This window comes from Pyxicephalus adspersus, chromosome 5 (genome assembly GCF_032062135.1).
Source record: "Pyxicephalus adspersus chromosome 5, UCB_Pads_2.0, whole genome shotgun sequence".
Lineage (NCBI taxonomy): Eukaryota > Metazoa > Chordata > Amphibia > Anura > Pyxicephalidae > Pyxicephalus > Pyxicephalus adspersus.
Window position 1 is genome coordinate 99,625,453 of NC_092862.1, and position 23,304 is coordinate 99,648,756.

Here is a 23,304-nt window from a genome sequence, read left to right on the forward strand (position 1 = left end):
CACACTAGGGAGTGCAGGATGATGCACGGTACCAAATCACTAGGTGGGAGAATTGTCATGGAAGACCAGGGTTGAGGCAGACAGCAAGCAAGAATGGTCAAGAACAGACCAGGGGTCAAGAATCAGAGATCCAAGAAATGGACACCGATGACACAACGACACGGCAGACAAAGGGAAACACAGGAAGCGACAGGAGACAAAGGTGAATTGGGAGACATGGGGATAACCTCAAACACAGAGGAACACTGGAACAGCTCAAGGGAACAGGCAGGGAAACGCCAGACTGGGCAATAAGAGGTTAACACAGGAGCTGGAAAGGAAAAACACTGAATTAATCAACAGGCTCAACACTAGTGAAGACACGTTGCACAAATGCTGAGCGCTGTATCTGAGTTAGCTAAATAGCCAGCGACTATTGGCCAGCGAGATAGGCGAAACTGATGAAACTTAGAAGAGCAAGCATGCACAGGGTCAGAACTGCTCGCATGAGCAGGAGAGAGATGTCTGCCCCTTAGCGAGGAGGAGGTTAGTGTGACAGTTGTTGGACTTTTTTTGTATTAGATGGCTAGAAGCAGGCCACAATCAAGTTAGAAGGTCTGCTGCAAGTCGCAAATGTGCCTGTTAATTCTAAATGATCCCAAGAGGATCTCTTACTAATTTTAACTTAACTTTTGCAAAACTTTAAACACGGGGGAGGGTGGCCCAGGAAGTTAACCTCACATGATGCCCAGAAATTCTTGATGGTGACCCTGCCCACCACAAGAGCCTTAGCAATGTCCAAGTTTCACCTATACATTTTCCTCTAACTGGCTTCTCTAAATTAATGTAAAGTCTGTTTTATAAAATAATAAATAGAATTTCAAATGGTAAAACAAAACTAAACAAGGAAATATAATTGCAGGTTACCAGAAAACGAGTCAATTAGTAACTTTTAAAACAACATATTGTAAAAAGTACAGTGGTCAGAAGTCTGTAACAATGTCCCAACAATGTGGTGCTGCCCGCCTTGATTCACCTTGGTTTTCTGGTGCAAATTGCAAAAAATGTGGATCCCTGTAAGGAAAAGGAGATAAGAAATCAATATTGTTTACATTTTCCAAAATTTATACACTATAGTTTTTTCTGATGTTTATAAAATATTTAAATCTTATAAGCTGTTTAGGCTACAAATTTGTGGGTTCTCTACACTTTTTTGGTTTGACTGTTAAGGTGTTAAAAACCAGACGAACCCCAATTTTATAGTCTTTGTAACTTTATAACTTTGGATTACATGCAGTTAGAGGGGTCAGTTATGGCTTATTTTAAAGCTCTTCAACCAAATTCAACCAAAACTCGATCTTAATGGAATTAGCTGACCATCAGGTAGCAACTATCAGTCCAGCAGTGTGCTTGACCATGTTTGAGTTTTTCTTGCTCTGACGATGATGTAGCTTTGATTCTGACTTTGTTCTAAATGATGTCCTATTGACCCTAACAAAATCCCTGACCACAATACTGCTTCCTCCTGTGTTACCAGTTAAATTACAATTAATCTGTGATTGAATGGTCTACACAGAAGGATGAGCACTGAATGATTAACCAAAGGAGACACCATCTACAATATCTGCTTAAAGAAACCACACTGAGATTCTGCAATTTTGAGCAGGAGAATTCTTTGTCTACAGCTAATACAAATTACCCTGGTCATTTGTCCAATACAGGGACACCGAATATCATGGTTTCAATAACACCCCTGAGGAAGCCTAATTGGTGGAATAAGTCAGGATTTGAGACTTTCTAATAATAAGAACATCCCACTAAACTCTAATTCCTTATCTTTACTAATGGAATTAATAGGAATTCTCTAATTAGTACAAGAGACCAAAAAACCCATGTATTAATGAGGGTTTAAGCTCTATACCAACGTGTTATGAAATTGTGTTGTTACCTTTAAAAAATGTGTTTGTGGCTTTATTCTAAATTTGATCTATGTAAAAGCAAAGTGCTTTTTAAAATGTTTTCATATGAGGCATGTTCGCACAACTAACCAGAAATGTTGGTGATATTACTTTGTCGAGGAGATTTGCAATAAATTATAAATGTCAGCAAGTGTTTTTTTTTCTAACTGTATTTTAGCTTTAATTTTGTTTTATTTTTAGGTATGAAAACAATTTTATCTATTGACCACATCCCTTAGCTATTACGAGTTATTTTTGTGTGAAGTTACTATGTTCACGTGTTGACATCACTGTTCTGCCATCGCCTTTTAGCATACAACCTTTGCTGCTTAAAACAGCAGTCCTCTGCTAGCATAACCTCATAAATGGAACATCTTCTAAAAAAAAGGAAAAAATGTACACAAGACATTATTTTGACTTTTGATAAACTAATGTTTAAAAAGATTGCTATACAGTGTGAAGTTTGTATTCTCTCTTTTGCCTGTAAGCATAAGCTTGTTCCTAACTAGTGAAACATGTTCTTTATTAAGTGTACAAACATTGAAAAATAATTTGATTGGCATAGGTGACTGTCCATTTCATCCATTCTTCATAACGAGCATTCCTTCAGAGAGGCCAAGAACAGAACTGATCAAGCTAGGCTTCCATTTCGACTTACTGTACAGACCAATAGGGTACATGTTGAAAACATTTTCGGAAAACCTTTCCTACATTCTTAAACTCACTATTAAATCACAGTGCAGTGGAAAGGAAAAGGAAAATAATGACAGGTGTTGAGAATTTACAAGGTTTTGTAAATTGATTTTTCAGCCTTGTAATGATGGATATAGGCCCAAATTGTGTATTATCCATTAAGGGTGCTTTCTGCACAACATTTGTCTAAATAAAAGCTATATTTTACCAGAGCATAAATGAAATGTAGTTTAATTATCCTGCAAACACACCATTTATTAGGTGACCCAGCTTTCTACCAAACAGTCTAAACGTTTTATTTCAACTTCATAAAGATCTAACTTTGTAGCCCAGAACAAGCGTGAAGTCATTTATTCTTTCCACTAGCATATGTGCCTGGAACACTGCTAATTTGACCAAGAAAAGTTACTTTAACACAAACCATTAGGAACAGAATTGCTATTAAATTGGAGATTTAATTTTGTGCAGCAATGATAAGGCAAATACACCTGATGTATATATAGCAGAAATATTTAGTGTGTATATTTATACATATATATATTCTTATTTTCAATTTCTTTTTAAGGATGTAGTATTATCAATAAGTATGTTTTATGTATACATTACGGCTACTTACATTTTTAATAAAATAATTGAAAACCAATAACGCTATACACACAAAGTTGATCCCATATAAAAGTGGAAAAAGCATCACAATTTAATTGAAATGTAATATACTGAAGGTGAATTCAGGATGTCTGTCTATGGCAGCCTTTCTCAACCTTTTACTCATGGAGAAACCTTGACACGGATCTTGAGGAAACCCTAAACAATTTTTTGGGGGGCAATAGGAAAAGTAGCCACTTGAATTGGTGACCAGTGGGAAGAATGCTAGAGTCATGTAGCAGGTTGTACCAAGCACTTTTGGCCCCGGAACTATGCAGATATCATCAAATGACAGTGGGGATCAATCAGGCACAGTTTAAAGAACCCCCAGTAATCTCTGGTAAAATCCTGGCTAAGAATGGCTGGTCTATGGATTTCATGAGTGAAACACGCTTGTTGAGACATGTGCACCTTTAATTACCTGGAACTTGGAGAATCTAGTGTGATGAAATAGGCATATGTGTACATTTCTTACTATGAGATATAGAATTCTATAAATCACCCCAGTGGCAGACCAAACTTTAAGGCACAGGCATCGGACTTCAAAAAAGGACTCCATCATCTGTGTAAGAGCAGCAGTTTCACTGCAGTGGTCCAACAAATCCATAACATTCCATGTTAAATGGACTACTCCGGTTTAGAAGGGATGGGAGATTCAAGACCTCTGCAGAGGTCCATAAAAAGCCTGCTGCTTGGAACGACCCCAGAGATGACTTACAGAAGATCACACAATAAAATATTCACACTTGCCTGTTTCATCACCCTCAATGTATCTGTTAACATTTAAATAATTACAGTTAGGTTTTAACAGTTACAAAACAATTCTCCATGTAATGTGACAACAGCTACAAATTGTGGAAAACGTTGGTGCCTATGAATTATTAGATGTTAACAGTATGTGCATATATACCACAAGCCCAGTAACGCGGTGTGCGACAGAGTTTCTGATTACATTCCTCTCTGCACCCTCACATACGTTTGTTGGTGAAGGATAGGTTAAAAATCCAACTTTTCTTACTTATGCTGGTGAAAGCTATTATAAAAGTACTGCATAGAACACAAATGTTTTCTTTTTAGGTTTGACATACATTGAATATTGTATTATTTCATTTATTACATATCAATATTCACTTTCTCTCTATACAGCTTGCATGCTTTCTCTCTCAGTATTACAAAACATTGCTGAACAAAAGTCATATTTTACATCAGTTTTCATCAAATATATTTGTCTCTTTCAAAATTTTAACAAAGGCAATTGAACTCTTTCTAAAATGCAATTCCATCAACCTGCTGCATACATAAGTGCATATATACAGCAAAAGAGTTTTACATTATACAGTCAAGCACAAAAAAATTACAATGTATGGCAAGTTTCACAAGATATGTAAATGAAAGTATGCGGCACTTAAACTTTCTAATAAATAGGTGAATATCATTGGTAGTGACTTTTATTAAACTGTTTTAAACCATAGTAAGCCAACACTGTGATCTGGCCAATCCTACCACAGAGAATAACCAGATCAAAGTCCAAATTTTTCTCTACATTTAAGCAACATAGATTGGTCACACACCCCTTGCCTTCTTATTGAGCAATGAAGGAGCATCAGAACACTGAGAAGATGATCAATCTGCTCCCACTGTGATATGGACAGTGTTGTTCAATGTATTAGAAGATAAAAAGCTTGCAATGTTGTCCCTCCCTCTCCCATCCTGCTGTGCAGAGGATTGCAGAAAGCTAATATAAAAGACATATTGGGTTCTTTCTTACATGAGCTTTATTTTTAATAACTTATTTTTTTCTGATGAATACACAGCTGGAATAAATGGTGTTTTTAATTTTTTCCTGTAGTTCAGATTACCATGTTTTGTTTTTAGCATTTCTCTTAGACAGATAGATGATCTGACTATTTAAAATCATGCTGATTTGCAACCCAAGTATAATCAGGAATTGATTGGAATTGCATTCCACAGTAACATTCAGTAACAAAACCATATGAAAAGGGCTTCGCTTTCTGGTGCAGTTATTCTAGGTATTCTGTGTAAGTCTATGATAATGTATAGAAAGAATGACACACAGACCATAATATTTTCAAATGAATATGTTTATTAAATAAAAAATAGATATGTTTATAGGATAAAACCAAATGTATTCACTCAGCAGTTGTATTCTTTATTCACTTGTTCCAAATCGTTAGCTATGGGATAAATGCTGGTCTTCTGTTGCAATTTCCAGATACTGAAGCTATTTTTTTTTTACATTGGCTTGCAGTCAGATTAAATAGGTAATGAGTGCAGGAGCATTTTTTTCTGAACATGATTTAAAGTGAAAACAGGTAGTGCAAATATGACAAACATAACAATTTCTGTCACATGTGAGTGGCAGATTGAGAAAAACAGTCACTATTGGGATTAAACAAGAATCTAAATATTTAGACTTAAAACCAAACCCTGGAAACCATTTTTATAATAGTGTACTATACTACTATGCCAATTTCACACATTTTTTTGCGTTACTTACATTATACTACTAACTTTACCAATATTGTAAGGATAGCACATTCTGTCTCTCTCAACCTTTGGTATTAGTCCAGGTTTAGGAATTCCATGGTTAAATATTTTTAATGAAAAAAGGTCCCCTTTCCCTGAACTAACCAACCCAGTATATTAAGCACATAGGCAGTCCCCACAGCACAGGATTGGCAAGTGTGCTGTTCCCCTACTATGTTTACACTGGCTTGAATACCTTTCTGTCTTAAAAAGATGCTTTGATGAAGGTTCTCCCAAAAAATGGAAGTCCCCTCTAAGCACCGAGGAATTTCCCACCACTGGCCCAGTTCAAATTACCATGGACTTCAGAGAAAGGTTTATCCCATGACATCAAAGACTATAGATATAGGTAGTCCCGAGCTACATATGAGATAGGGACTATAGGGTTGTTATTAAGTTGAATTTGTATGTAAGTCCGAACAGGTACAATATTTTATTAAATGCAATTAGGACAGATATTTGTCTCAACATATTTATAGGCAGTGTGGCGTCAGTTACTGTATAAAATCCTCACTGTGAGTTTATCACAAACAAAGCAAAAAAAAAAAAAAAACTTTATGGAGCCTAGACATTCATTAACGTCTGGAGCAAGCTGTGCTTTTATATGCAAAAAGAAACAACTGCAGAGTCATTAAAGAGTTACATGATGTTACAAATCAGCTCAGCTCTTAAGATCACCCACAACCTCAGCTGTGTTTAGCAAAATATTTCTTCTGCAAGTCATGAAAACCGCCCCCTTATACTCCCATAAAGCCTCCATCCTGCTCATGAGCGAGCAGGGAAGCCATGTTTGTATGTTGGAGTCGTCCGTATGTTGGATGTCCTTAACTTGGTCACTACCTTTAGTATTAGTCCTCACTGGTATTCTACTATACTTGTGTGTGTCCAAAGTTAGAAGTCCAGACTTGGATGGGTGACATGAATGTCCAGTTGTCTTCAAGTTTATCTAAGCTTCACAAAACAGAGAACTAGCACCATTGTGTGTGTATAAATGGGATACCAGGATATAAAGTTACAACCAAAAACAAAAAGATTCCCCTATCTCCAAAAAAACTATGCATCACAATCAACAACAAAAAAAATTGAAATATTTTATTTGCTAACCATGAATACATACATATAAAACATCCCCCCCAAATAAACAGAAAAGGTTAATAACAATAATGTAACCAACATGTTAACTACCCATCCATAAGTCTGCAATTCAGGAATGCAAAACCAGCAAAATGAGACTCGCACTTAATAGATATGTACAAGTAGTTTTACTTTCAGACATATTTAACAGGACAAAAAAAATAACCATCAATCAAGGTTACATTCTCCTTGCCAGAAACTACAAACATCCTTATTTTAAAGCACTAGTCCAAAGGCAGGCATGTTTTAATCCTAACCTGTGTGACATACATGGCTGTCACCATAAATACAACAGATACATGAGTAAAGACATAATGGGACATAAAGTGTGTGCTACAGTCAGGATTTGCAGATTTAAATCTAGGAAATAGTCTAAAAGAAAACAGCTTCTGCTGTGGTCTTTCTAGAAAATGTATAATGCTCTATGAATCCTATGTTAGGGCTCTACCTTAATGTTTATTTGGAAAGAAAAGAAAAAACACACACACACACTTAAGGTAAAACCAAACAAAACCTATATAGTTACCTTTAAGTACACCCCTTAATTTAACAAATTGTTTGGGTAAAAAACATTTAACAAAATGTTTGGGAAAATATTGTAATGCCGTTCTGCCAAACTACTTTACTGCCGAGCATGTGACAACATCCAACAGGCAATGGATCGAAAAGTAATTGCATAGCTAATGATGATGATTTTCGTATTTAAATGTGAGGTACCCTGATGAGTTTTTGCATTATTCTAATTGATCTAATACAAACCTGTATATTGTATAATTTAATTAGGAAAAGTTTTGCTGACCATTAGAAGTTATACAAACTTAGATTTAATTGATGTTTCGAAAGTTCCTTTTTGTTGTCTTGAAGAACATTCAATGCATTGACAGTTTACAAATTCCTAGTGTAATAGCTACCTGTATGGATGTTGATGGGTACTCCATGAGCCTGATTCCCTAAGAGCTCCCATCATTCCCTTTTCCCTCTTTTTCCTTTTATATTTTTAAGTCCCATTAGGTAACATTGGGACTCCTTGATTGGTTAGTGGGTGTGTTTGGTATGATGACCATCAGTTGGCACACACCCCACTAGATTGGGATTGGTTACTGTAGTTTCATGGACCTCGCAACTAAATTTGATATAAAAATCTCCAGCTGGAATCTATGTTTACGGGTTCATAAATGTCCAGCTGGGTCATCACCCCAATCCATCTGTTTACTTCCCCCTCCATCTCCTGTTTCCTCAATTGAATGGATTATTGCCCTTTGAAGGCCATATTGGTGGTCTGTTTGTCCTGGGAAACTAGGTCTTGTCTCCTGGCAGCTGTTGTATCACTTGTGTGTCACTCTGTAAAGCCCTGCACTTGGAGACCCCCTAGGAAGGCCCTATGGCCAAATCAAGATAAATAGGTTTCATGTTTACTCACACCATTGCTGCACCTATACACATACATTATATATACACACACACACACATATATATATATATATATATATATATATGTATATATATATCTATACCTCTATATACGTATACATATCTATTTACATATTCATAAACAATCTTGAGGTGCAACAAAACACAGAAATGGTACTTTTTTCCCCAAACTCTATATCATTTATAAAGATGTTAAACAGTAAAGGTCCCAACACAGATCCCTGTGGTACACCACTAATAACCTTAGACCATTCAGAGTATGAATCATTAATTACAACTCCCTTAATGCAATCCTTAAGCCAGTTATCGAATATGTAGTTTTTACCATGTTGAGATGTGTGGGTCAGAATATTTTAGCAAATGAAAACAATAACAGTGTTTGTACCTGTAGAGTCTTTAAAGAGGTAAAACACAGGGAAACATTAATGTATTGTAGAGATGTACTCTATGAGCTCTATTTATAAATAGGGAATCAGACATTCCCTCAAACACTACTCAGGCCCAGAATTGCTTCTCACCAAGAGAATGTTAGATTCCCTATCTTATAAATAGAAACCCATTTTTTTGCCCTGAAATAAATTAGAAGAATAAAATGAAGAAAATGCATTTTTAAATTAGGTGCACTGTATGTGTATGGCAACATCCTTCGTGAGGTTGGTAAATATTGCAGTCCTAGCAGATTGGAGTGACCAAGTTTAGCTAACTTATTTTTTCTCTGTAACTAGATTAAAGATCATTCCACCAAAAAATAATTTTTTTATCTATAAGTAGATGCTGGGGATGTAGTTATTTTTTGTTTCTCTGGAAATCTATTGGTTGGATATCTGTGCCTGATTTCCTGGGTCAACATTATCCATTGTCACAGTCTTCATGTTGGGTTAATATGCTGTATACAGGTAGGGACTTTAGGTTTGTTCTTATGTTGCATTTGCATGTAAGTCGGTAAATAACTGTCTGTCTTCCATTAAAACAAAAAGTGCAACAGGCGTTTCTGGAAAATGCAAAGGTGGAGAGAAATGTCCTAAATGCATAGGTGGAGAAGAACAAAATTGGGATGCAGGATGACTGCATATACCTATAGAAGCCACTAATATCCTGCCTAATGGCTAAGTGCCAGCTGTTGTGTCACGCAAAGATCTGAAATTTCCTGGTTGTGTCAAACTAGCTATTAGCGCCTGCCTTAGCACATTCTAATTGGTCCATTATTATAATGGGGTGCCTTGCTGGACTGTGCAGGGGGTAGGAATGGGCAATATTATTTCTGCAACAGGGAGTGCCAAAAATTTGTCTGCTATAACAAATTATTCAGCAATTCAAACTTTGAACAAAAGAAATAGGTATTAGAGGAGATATAGGTATCATGTTTTCATTACAATTGGAATCACAAGAGTCCAAAGCCTTGGTAAAGCCGTTAGATTATTGAATATGTAAATAGACCTGCAGGGAGGACATATAATGTTGGTGAATAGTGGAAAGGGTGGAATGTCAGCTGCCAGCTCAGGTACAGCAGTTCAAACTATTAAGGTCACTGTAAGTCCACTCTAAAGATAATTTAACTTTCATCTAAACTATCTATATTTCAACAGGCATTTCCTGGAAATGGAAACTCAGATACCGTTGTCCGACATGACCTGCAACATGCAGTGGTAGCACGTTATGTGCGCATTGTTCCCCTGGACTGGAATGACGAGGGCCAGATAGGATTAAGAGTGGAACTCTATGGTTGTCCATACTGTAAGTACATATATTTAATGTCAAATGAGTTTTTAACAACTGCATATGATATTTGAAGAACTATTGATATCCACAAGGAAAATGATATAGACTTTATTCATTGATTTTAATGTGATCTGTAAAATAAATATCTAATAGCTGCAACTTTTTATGTTGTAACATGTTTGCGCAGCTGTTGTTAAATCTTAATTTCATTACAAAAAAGAAAAATAATAATTTAGTGTATGCAAACGCATTGGAGACCGTGTCCACTAAATAAATACCGTAGATAATTTAAGCCTTAAAATTGTGATTAAAAATTGGTTAAAAAAAATTGGTGAAAAAGATGGTGAAAAAATCCAATACTTGCATATATACATGTACATATGCAATGCTTACATTCAGTTTAGTAACAATAAAAAATTGTCTAGAATTTCCTCCTGAGTGCACAGTCATAAGTAATGGCATTACCTGATCACTGTTTACCTAACTGTCTAAGGTGAGGGCATGTGCTTGTTAATACATCACAAATGTGGCTGACAATGTCCTGTGTAATAGTACATGTGACCAGCCCTCTAAAGCTACGTACACACGTCCAATGGTTCTTGCTCGATAATCATCTCAGGGCCGATATCAGATGTGTACAGCTCCAGTCCCACCCATCGTCCGAACAACTGTCCTGGCCAATCCACAGACGATGGACGACGAACGATCCTAATGCAAGGGAAGGGGGAGAGCCCGCAGCTGGGTGCCGCTCTGTCATTATCCCCCCTCCATAGAGCAGAACGGTGCTGTATGTACAGCACTCGTTCATGCATCTTGCAGTCCTTAGTTGATGGAAAGGATCATGAAAGATCCTTTCCAACAACAATAATTGCACGTGTGTATGCAGCTTATGTCTCTTCTACACCAATTACAAAAAAATGAAGTACACATTACCCAGTTAGTTTACCTTTCTGCTGGTAGGCAGTTGAAATCACATCTGTGAACTGCATGTACTCAGGGTGCTTTTGGGTTCAAATAAAAGTCAGGGTGGGGGAAGTTAGCATGTGGGTAAATTTGCCTGTCACCTGTCTACTCTGTTATCTTGAATTAGAGCCTCTATAGCAGTGTTTCTCGACCTTTATAACTCAGGGAACTGCTGAAATAACTTTCAGGTCTTCAGGGAACCCATATATGCTATAATTACTATATCCTCAGCTCATCCCCATTAGTGTGGTGGTCAGTAAGAAGAATGTCTCTTACATTGCTGGCCAGGGGGAAGAATGTCACCTTTATAGGTATCTTAAAGATTATTGGTGTCACTTAAATTAACCTGAGAGGCACAGCTTGCTCATTGTTCGAGTAAACTCTGGCAACCTCTAGGAACCCTGATTGAGAAACACTGCTCTATAGCATTTATCCTGAACATTTCTCAGTCTTAAAATACTATATGATAATGGTCACATTGAGTTATGCTAAAGGTAAACACTAAGGAGAGTAAAATTATGTTTTCACATTAGAAAAAAGTGATTCAACTTTGTGTTTTTATTTTAAGTTGTAAAATAATTTTGCTTGGAGATATGGAACAATAAACCTACATTGAATACTGAGATATGAAATTAATAGTACAAACATCCAAAAACGTAAAAAAAAAATAATGTGGTTGATTAAAAACATATATTATACTTTTTAGTAGATCATCAGAAAAAAATGATATTGTTATTGTGGGAAAAAAATACTATGTTTGCTTTGCTGCTTTTATGGCCTGTGGGTTTGGTTTTACCACTACCTTAAGTCTGATATTTCTGAAGCCTTGTCCTGCATGCTTGTTCCAGGTTAGGGACTCACTATATAGCAAAGCTAATATCAATTCTTTTATATACTCATTCTAGGTCGGTGAATGAAAAATAGTAAGAGTAGAGCATCAGAACACCAACTGGGCAAGCTGTATTTTTTGGAATCAGATAACAATAGTAGTTAACATAATTTTTCAGTTCAGACTCACTTAAAAGTGGTCCTGAACTCAATAAGTGTTACAGAGAATGTTTGGAAATAAAAACTGTGGTATAAATAAAATCGTGGTATATTATGGTGCCAAGGCACTCCTGTGCCTATAGCCTTATAGCTGTGTAAATGCATTTTAGGGTCACCCATGGCATTGCTTTCACAAACTACTAGCCTTACAATATCTGTTTGCCTACTTTGCTACATTGCTGCTCACCAACCTCCTTGCTGGAGTCTCTGACATGAAAATCCAAACCCTGCCTTTATGAAAATGTGCAGAACAGAGAGCTGTAAATCAATTGTAAGGGGAATATCAGCTGCATGGACACCACAAGAAGTGCTATCTGTATATCAAAAATATAGTTCTCCCTATTTTGCAGTACAGTAGTACTGGAGGAAGCCATTAAGGAAGGTTAGGTCATATCTTGTTCAAAGCGAGAGCTGTACATAGCTGTCACTGGTAGTCTTCCTTGTCTGTTTACACTGCAATTGGCAGCTTAGTTTTTCCACTCAATACATCAAAGAAACAATATCCTTACAGTGGGATCTATATTACACATCCTGCTGGCTCACCCTCCCTGAATTATTGAAGCTAAACTAGTTTACCCTTTTGCAGGTACCTATGTTTAAAAATGTTGTACCTAAAAGAAAAAGGTTTGGCAAATCTATAGGAACCGATGGGATTTTTGAGTATGGATTCAATTTGAAATTTTGTGCATGCAGGAGCACTTTAACATGCACAGATCTTTATAAAATGTATTTACTGCTGGTTTTAAAATGTTCATTTTAAATCTAGGTTTGCTAGTTCTTGAAGGGACAGAATAGTATAAAAGGTAGGGCTTTCTCTGCTACAATGACTTTGTTATACATTTATGTGCTTGCATTTCCTAAAATGAGATTAAAATAGAAAAAAAAACATTAATATATAGAGAAACCTGAATCTCCTTGGAATTGAGGGACTTTGGCAATCGTAATGAAATCCCATCTCTGAAAGCACAGTAGAAATAAAAAATACTGTATTATTGAACAGAGTTTCCCTATTCTTTCATAATGTTGAAAGGATGAGTGATAAGCCAATCTGAATTGTGTCATAATGTTACATGCAGCATTTATTTCTTGACTTCTATACAGCTCAGCAGAAGACAAACTTACACACCAAATATATTTTTCTTATTTTGCATTACACTATATTTATAAAATCATACAAATATTATCTGTACAACCTTGGTTTGCACTGTTATATATCACGTTAATAGTAAGCAAAAATATATAACAATATTTCATCTCCTCCAGTGTTATTCTAAAATAAGGATGTTCTCTATGCAATACATTCTTATTATTTGTATTGTGGAAGGCCACAACATGCAATATTTACATATGTTGTTATTACTGATGAGATAGATGGATAGACAGATAGATGGATAGATGGGTGGATGGATAGATAGATAGATAGATAGATAGATAGATTATATGAACAGTGCTTTTATTGTAAAAAAATAAGGTCCCGGAACTCACATGTTGTTAATCCTCCAGAGTACAGACAGTGTCTGGCTCCCCGCCCCCCCTTCTCCAAATACTGTGCCAGACCTTTCCCCCATTGAGCACTCTATACAGAGGTATGTGAGGAAAAGAGAGTAAGGAAAGCTTTTATGAGGGCTTGTGAGTTGTAATTCTTCTTTACTTTTTCCGCAGCTTGTATTTACAAGTTGAACTGTCATTTTCACTGACAGCTGTTCCCCTTCACAGACTTTTACGGACTTGGAAAATGCGTCGAAAAAAGGTGCCGGAACTCCGTTCCGTTGCGTTCAATGAGAAAAAAAACCCTGGATATGAAGGATACACAGAAAAAGGCAGTCACTTTAAGGGTCTTCCCAGACAGGTAGCATGGGATCACCTGAGGTGCAGAGTCTAAGTGACACCCAGTCTTCACCAATGGGCCGGTAATATTGGAGGCCACCAGGCTCTTTGCTGGAAGTTGCCATCAGGTAACAACCTTCAGGGTCACCTTACTTGAGGAGGAGGGATGGAAAGCCTTCAGTCCTAGCATTGTCCAGCAGGTGAGAGAGGAAGATGATGAGGTCAGAGCTGGGATTAGGTAAGCGTATTTCCAGTCGCTGGCAACGGTCAGCGCGAATAGCAATTAGAGTTTAGGCGCAGAATAATAAGATATGTGGTGCAAAGTCACATCACTAGCTACCATTATTTTAGGGGAAAAAAATAGCCTCTGACCCTTTAATGAGCACTTCTATTCAGTGTGTGCATGCCCATCTATTGACATGCAAGTTTAGGAAGTAGGGCTGTGCACATCCTGCCATCTTTGTCAGACAGTGACAAAGATGGGGTGCCGAACCTAACAGGGATGCCGTGTAATGATTCAGCGGGAAGCACCGTGGGAACCTAAAGGTAGTATGACAAATCCACTGGTGTCAGAATTTGCTCATGTTGTTTGCATTGATGAGATTTAGGAGATGCCATGCATTGTGTTGTATTCATTGAACAAGAAAGGACAGCTGTCTGTACCACCCATTTTTGATCCCATGTCTTTAAGACCAAACAGTGGTTGCCATTGTCTTGAAGAAAATAACAGGTGGACTAGTTGGATTGTTCACCCAATAATATTGGGTTTTCCTGAGATAATGATCCCAAGAGCCATGCATGTATGTTTAGGTATAAATGGTCAAATTCTGCTTTGATGGATCCTTACACTAGACATTCCTATTATTTCTGCCATGAGACGACCAGCACACTAATTTTAGTGTATTTCAGATCCATCGGTCATTTGAGCGTTCCCAAATGATAATTTGGTCAATGGTTTCAGTACAATGGTATACCAGCTCAAATGACCTGTCATTTAGTGACAGGTATACATTGGCAAGATTCAACCAAAAAGAACCCTCAGGAAATTTGTACACTCACAGATGTTAGGAAGAGACCCTATCCCTCAACATTGGGACCACCCTAATTTTAAGGATAATTTTGAGGCACATTTTTCTTCTTTAACAACTTGCCTTACTAAGTCTAAATCTGGGAATATTTGGGTAAGAGTGCTTGGGTGGAAAACCTTGGGGGTGGATCAGGAGAGAAGGGTTGTTGACCCCCATGCACAAGTGATTCCCCCAATAGAAAATAGGTCACTTTATTTCAACTATACACAGTAGTTACTGATTGTAATCTTCTCTGTGGACTTCAAAAAAAATTATTATTTAGAATATACAAAGGGGTATTTTATAAAACAGTGAATCTGACATTTGGCATACATTCTCTGGCAAGGAATAAATCACTACCATTCAAAATACATGCACCTACAAACACCACCAGAGAACCGTTTTTTTTTAATGTCAGTTTCCTTATGTTTACTATGATATGCTTTTTTGTTTTTTGTTTTGGGACTTTTTTAGTGTATATTTGAGGATGATCTTTCTGATAATTAGAAGGTACATAAGGTTAAAATAGAGAGAAATATGACAATACAGTTAATCTATTGTTTTATATTTCTCTATATTTATTAAAAAAAACAAAAAGATTGAAAGGCAAGCATTTAAAAACAGGAAAGCCACACAAATTACCAATTAGTAATAAGCTACACAAATTACAAAAAGTTTTACAATAACAACACACAAGCATTTAATCACAAAAATACAACATTATTTCCCCTTACAATAATTGCAGTACTGTGCACAAAACATGGGTTATAATACAGACTTATACGAAATCAATTGCAGACATAACAAAAAAACAAAACAAAAATGTTTACATAACATTGAATAGCAGTTTGATCAATCTTTCTAATAGCTCAGTATAATGATATAATGTTTTTGGTATTCTTCTGTATGAAAAAATAAGTGCCAAATCTGCTGCAAAGTATCAGAATCATTGCTTTTATAAAAATCATTATTTTAGTGAAGCTTCAAATAGATCCATGTTGTTGTTCTCTTAGTTTAAGGTTTGAGATAATGGGCAAGAAAAACTTGCCAAAAAAAGAAAACGTGCCAAATGAACAAGAAACAATGGAACTGTACCAGTGAGCTGAAACACACACAAGTATGCTTGTTGTCTGTAAAAATCAAATCCTTCTGTCATGTAGTCTTTCAAACATCTTTTTAATGCTGACCTAAATACTTTAAAACAAAATTGTGGTGGCAGTTCAACCAGCATATAAAAAAAAATTGCGCTTTCCATTTTACCTTGACCAACCGTACCTAACCAAGATGCCATTGCTAAACAAAATAGTTTAACAAGCAAAGATGATATTCAAAGTAGAATAACAGAATGTAAACAGTAAAAATGTATAATGAATCTTAATCTGGTACACAAGATTATTTGAAAACTCATATATTTGCGCTATGCACTGGCTATATAAATGTCCTTTTTCAGATAACACTAAATAGAAAAATATTTTTTTGGATGTAGGGAGTTTTTATGGCTAGGGCTAAAAAAAGAAAATATATTTGTAATGCAAATATTGAATACTTGCATACAGATATTTCATATTTTTATTTCATGCCACAAAATGGAGCTCTTGCCACCTTTCAATTACTTTTAGTCTTTCCTTCCTAATTTGCCAAAAAGTGTCTGTTGCTTACAAAGGCTAAACAGCTCAAGAATTACACTCTCACAACTAAATAGGTTAGTGGAATGATGCATCCTCCTCCTTACCTCTCCCTCAGGCTAGTATTGCCAAATTTTTCCTTCTGTGCTTTATATTTAGACATGTTCCCACTCAGCCTTTGGAGGCTAGTAGTTGCTAATCCAATAGCTGGGTTGTCCCCATGACCTGAGTAAGCAAGGTATGGGCCCTGGTGGTAAGGATCAAGGATTAGCAGGTAGTCAAGGCAAGAAGTAAGAACGGGGGCTTTAGATGATTCCCAAGTTCTGGAAAGGCAATTCTAGGTGACAAGACCAAGGTTTATACATGGAAAGGCAAAGATTGAAGTCGAAGATCCATGTCTGATATTTCATGGTTGGGAGGTCAGGCAGAGGTCCACACAGCAAACAGCAAATAGTAAAGTTATATCAAGGTCAGCAATAAAAAAAATCAGAAACCTAAATAAACTCTAGCAATTACTATACAGTACAGAATCACAGACAATGAAGCCATGTTCAGGGGAAGCATTTTTACAGCTACTGGGCAATTAGGGATAAAAATGTGTAGGGTTTGTCAGCATCAATGGCAGGCTATTTGAATCAGGGTCAACCTCTGCTGCCAGGGGGTGGCAGAACACTGCCAGGTAATGTCAATTGCAAGGAGAGATCTAGGAGTGCTTGTAGGAGCACACGTTTCATTGGACAAATGGAGGCATAAAGTGGCTACTAGAGTCAGTAAGCAGCCAGAGACATCCATTGACATAAGTTTTAATGAATAGACAAAATCAGTTTGCCGTCAGTTTCTGCTGTAGAAAATGTAATGCTATGCAGTTATAGACCCTTTTAGTCATTATTCCCTTATTTTATGTTATTATACATCTATTTGGGGTTTTGTAGTAGAATCCTATTGTCACCCAGTATTCATTGCAAGTCAGCCGATATATTGTTTACTTGAAAGGCAGTAGTCATATATAGGAAGTTGGGTTTTTTTTGGGAGCTGAAGGAAGTAGTTTATTGCTCCAAAAATTGAAACTGGCATGTGTACTTGCCCTTACTAACATTGTTCTCCCTTTGTAGTAAACTCTGTCTATGTATAGGGGGCTTTAAAGTAGTTAAATATTGTGACATTCCACTAAAACTTACCTAACGACAATGTTTATCACTGCTTATTACAAATACCATGTAGATCTAATGAGTTTTTATTGAGCGACAATGTGCCATCACTTATTTCCCATTAAGTTCATGACTATAGATTAAAAAAAATCACAGGGAAATGATTTTTGTGTTTTATTACAGAAATATTTCCTAGTATTATAGCTAATTACAATAAAGTGACTTGTTTGTATTGAAAGAATTTATGAACTGCATGAACTAATGAATCAGGTGGAAAAATTGTTTGTTCATTTTACAAAGGAATAATAAAACACCTGCTGTAGATAATTAAAACACCAAGCCTTTACTGGATTTAAACAGATTTGGTACAAAAGCATTGAAAACATTCCAAGAAAAGAACAAGAATTGTCTTTCTCATTTGTGTTTTGTCTCCACTTGAATACTTTCTGCCCCAGTCATTTGCCTGGATATACTACAATATTGCTTGAGCATTTAATACTGTGGTAGCTTGCCAGGTATTGCCACTGAGAAAAATCAGGAGTTCTCATCCTAGAATTGTCCACTGGAGAATCCCATACATCCCCACATGATACCTGTCTGAGATAATGCACGGATTACACTCAGTATGCTAGAGGATTATTATTACCTGGGTTATAATTACCTGGTAGAACACTTGACTACTATAAAAAGAGTCATTACCCTAGCACGCCCCTCTTCTTGAAGGTCTTTTAGACTTCTATTGTTTGTGGGCTGGTCCTGCTACTTTGCCAATTTTTTTACTGCTGTACATTTATTCTTTTTTTTCTGATGGAGAGGAAGAAAGGCAAATACTGCAGAGTGTCACCTGGAGCTGCTTCCATCTCATGCAAGATGGTGGCACCAAGTAGAAGTCAGAACTTTTCAATGTCTATGCTGGGGTATTTTTCAGTTTCAAAACATACATAAAATAAGTTATGCATAAAAAATGCATAAAATAACCACCTACAATCCTTAGGGCAGTTTTTAGTAAAATGAATAGACTGCTATCATGAATAAAAAAATGTTATTTCATGACATTTTCTTCTCAACCACTAAGTGATATCAGGCAGAGAAGGATTAGGGTCAATGGTTGAGTTTAAAGTATGTAGTAGAAAGGATACAGATTTGCTTGAAAGGATTGTGGTTGTTAAAAAGAACAGACACATATAAGGATCCTAAATGCTGTGCAAATCCACCAGATCACGCGGGTTAGTATAACATAGAACATATGATCCAATGATTTTTTTTCCTTATGTATGTTATTGATATCTACATGGTTAATATTAGGAGAGGAATGGCCCATTTTCAAATCTAGATCAGTTAACATTAGACTAAATCATATTAAAATTGGACAGACAAGAGAAGCTTTGTAACAGCATTTGTGCAGATCGGCATTGTTTAGACATTTTACATTTATTTCCTCTTCTAAATTTTGTAGGTTATACCTAAATTTTTTTTCTATAACTATATATATATATATATATATATATATATATATATATATATATATATATATATATATATTATGCTTGACTAGGGTAACTCGTACCTTTCCCCTTCAAGATTCCCACCCAATTTCTTACTTACACATCTTCCACTCACCAGCCCATTCTCGGCCTCCCTCCTCCCCTTCTTAACCTATAAATTAAACACACTACAACATCTGCATTTAAAATGGCTGGCAAGCAGCCGTTTATTAACCAATAACAATTTATTAACAATACTTATAACTTATTATATTATTCATAAATATAATAATTTAACACATAACATTGACAACGAATAAAACAACATACAATAAACCCAATAATAATAATAACCCCAATAAATAACTTCAAATGACTTTTAACTATCCTTTATCAAATTTACCCTTTACATAACTACCCTTACAAATGATAAGTTAACCATTTATATTTATATCTTCACAAACGATTCCCAGATAACCAATTCTTTTATATCCAACCAACAACTAGGTTGCAGGTCCGGAAGGTAAAGTCCGCCACCACCATCACATCACCATATTCACCAAATCACCATACCATTCTGGCCCCTAAGCAGCCCATTACCACTTTAGGGGCCTCCACCTTTTACCACTTAAAAGGGGTCACCACCACCAAGGGTGCCCCTTTAACCAAACTTAACCCAGCACTCTTACCTTCCACCAAACCTCAACCGCCTCCACTCCCCTCTATAACAAGGGCGGGAGGGTGGGCAACTTCTTCTCTTCAAAAAATGTGCCTCACTACCGTTCACCTCCCCCTTTTATCTACTCCTTACTCCTCCCCCTCTACTTCCGACCAAACCTTCTCTCCTCTCCCCTTTCTTGCCCTGCAATTGACCTCAACCTTCCTCCCCCCCTTCCTTCGTGTCTGTCCAAGTACACCTGTCATGCTGCCCTCCGCAGAATTTTCCCTGCTCCGGGCCTCTCTTTACTACCAATATTTTTCAGTGATATTTTTCTTTTGTCTTTCTAGGCCAGAAACAAGTTTTTAGTTTACATTTATTTATTAGTGAAAGGCCAAGTAAAAGGGGTGCAACCTTTGAGAGCGCTGTAATGGACAGAGCCTGTTGGATATGTTATGGGGGAATATTGGTAGAATCTAGAAGTCCTCTTTAATAAGGGGCAACAAAATATCTGCCCCCTTCCTAAAAGAATAGGTACAGTGTTGCAATATTATTCCTTACCCGTTACCATTAAGTTATTTATTTAATCCCTTTATTCAAATAAAAAAAAGAAGTGTATAATTATTTTTTTTTTGTTTTTAAAAAAATGTCCCACGGAGTAAATTGTGCAAAGTAAATCCATGAATGCAGATTAAAAGATAAGTATACTTTTTAGGCAAACTGCACTAATTCTTTTTTGCTCCCATACCCACCCCAACCCGGGAAACATGCTTACCTGTATGTTGTGGTAGTCCTGTATACAATTTTTTTTTCATGTAACTCCTGCCCCATGAGCTGCCCCAAACAAATATATGCAAAACAACTACCAGTATTAATATTCTGCTGGGTACTAAGAAGTATACATTTTGGATCGAGGAGGATAAAATGGACTTTGTCTAAATATATGCTAATCCTGGAAATAACATGAGCTACTTTTTAACACAACTGACAAAACCGATATGCTTGTATAGAATCACTCATTTTTATTGATGCTGTATTTATATAAGTAAAGAAGAGTAAACAATGTCAAAATCATTGTTTTCCATAGCATAGTATTCTAATCATATTTGTAAAAAGATAAATACAGCTCCCTGGTGGATGATTCAATTTAGTATGTGCTAAGTTTTATGCCAATTTAAATGCATCTTTTGAATTTATTAGCACTTTTTGTTAGTTCGATGCCAAGAATGTCAGCCTGCTGACTTATAGGGAAAATGGGAATAAAAAGCCTAATAGTTATTGGCTTTAGGGATGGCTGCATGTCAGAACCACTGCAGGAGGTAACTGCTCTTCATGTTAAAAACAATTATCACCACAAGCGCAGAAGTCCACACTGGAATTCAGTTCATCCCAATGTTTTTTGATTACCGACAGTATTTTGTTAACTCTCATCTTATGTGCATGCTGCCAGAAGCATTTAGCTAAGTCTATGATAATTATGCATATGAAGTGTTTAGTCAAAATAAACACGCCTATGTCATTTAAACCCTTAAAATGTTTTCTTTAGCGAAATACACTTTTAGCGGAAATGTTAGCCAGCATGTGGAATGGCTCTGGGATTTCCAAAGAAAGTCTATTCCGATTGCAGGTTAAATTGTTAGTAATTATTACTTGTCCTTTTAAATTAAACCATCTGTTCATCTATGCAGTTTAGTGTCTCAATTCCCCTTTTTAATAAAGAGATGGTGTAACCTCCTTAACCCTTGTTTTGCCTAAGGGGCTTGTAAAATGTGCAAATATACTGCAGAAGAATTTCCTTACATAGTTACAGGATTTATTTTATTCTTCATGAATGATCATGTTAGAGCATTTGTTTTATTATTTTAGAATTATTTTGCAAAAAAGCTTAGGCATGCAGAACAAACACTTCAAAAGTGAGATCATGGAAAATTGGTTTCATAGAGGTATGATCATGTATTAGTATGATTATGCTTGTTAGGAACCAGGGTTTGGATGGCTCATGGGTAGGAAAAAACAGATGCAAAGTCAAGGCATGCGGTTAATATGTAACTTTACATTCCTTTTTAAGCTAAACTTCAGGCAGTCGACACAATTCATACTTTATATTAAAGCAGAACTAACCTTAAGCCTGTAGTGGGATTGCCTCCGCAACTCTGCTCACTGCACCGGCTATGTGCAGTCATTGAAGATGATAAAAGGAAATATATTGTTTTATTCACACAGGTATACATACAATGTGGTGGCGACTTGGTTATGGTTGTTTCTCACTTACTGTTTCAAGACACAATTACACATTACAAGACAGCAAAATTTGGTTCTTTATCCCAAATGCCCCTGTGTTCCTTTATATGGCATCTACACAGCAGCTCATACAACATTTTGAGCTTTATTAATCCAATGTTAAACATATAGTTACAAATAATATATACATAAATTATTGAAATCTCTATACTCTTTGTTTTTCCTGTAGAACGCTTTTATAAAATGTTTACATTTTTCATCTGAAATTTAGTAGGACACACTATTATATTTACCTATATTCTGTAAATGTCATGATGTAAGTACAGGGTTCTTTGTATGTTTATTCTCTGCGCACCAAGTTGTGGACTCTGTTATTACACACCTACCAATCTTCCCAATGATTGCTATTTGTGTAGAATTTCTCAGTTGCACAGCCTCTTGTACACTGAAGAAATGAATACCTGTCACTATGAGTGGCCTCAGTATTTATGGAAATAGACTTTTGATCACTGCAAACCAAGCTTTATACTGTGTTGTCCATTATAATACTGAGTGTATTTATTCTGATTAGTGTTGATCTTAGTATTTACAGAAGTCAGTTCAAGATTGCTCATGGACTGAAACCTGATCATTTTCAATGTTTTAATGTTTCTTGCATTGTAAATATAACTTTGTTCTTTTGTTAGCTGACCACAGTTATAAACTTTTAATGTCCATTTGTTGTTATCTAGTAGCAAAATGTTTTAGTATTCTTTACCGCACAATGCCACTTTACTGCCTCTAAAAGAAACAGAATGGAAGGGTGAGACTATATGGTGGTCTGATTCAGATTCTCCAGGCTATAGTTCTCAGTTATGTTCATGTCCACCTAAAGGTTTTGGCTGTTCCCCACTTTTGCCTATTTCAGCTGCTATTTCTCCAAAATAGAAGAAAAATATTAAAAATACACATAATAACCATAAACCCCCAAATTCATATATTTCAGCAAAAAGTTCACAAGAGATCTAAGATATTTCTAGCTTAACTCTCTAGCATCTACCAAAACTGGAATATCAGTATTTAGCAGACTTACTCATTAAAAATGCTCCTCAGTAAGTGGAAAAAGGGTTTTTTTCCCTGAATTCCTTTTTTTCTGATT

General features: G+C 36.2%; 1 protein-coding gene across 1 annotated transcript in view; it reads left to right on the forward strand.

The window, feature by feature from the left end:
* Positions 1–23,304, forward strand: part of CNTNAP2 (contactin associated protein 2) — a 902,024-nt gene that overhangs the window by 377,331 nt on the left and 501,389 nt on the right. The window contains exon 4 of the mRNA XM_072412254.1: positions 9,974–10,121. Coding sequence (XP_072268355.1) covers positions 9,974–10,121 — 148 coding nt within the window. The remainder of the gene's footprint in view (positions 1–9,973; positions 10,122–23,304) is intronic.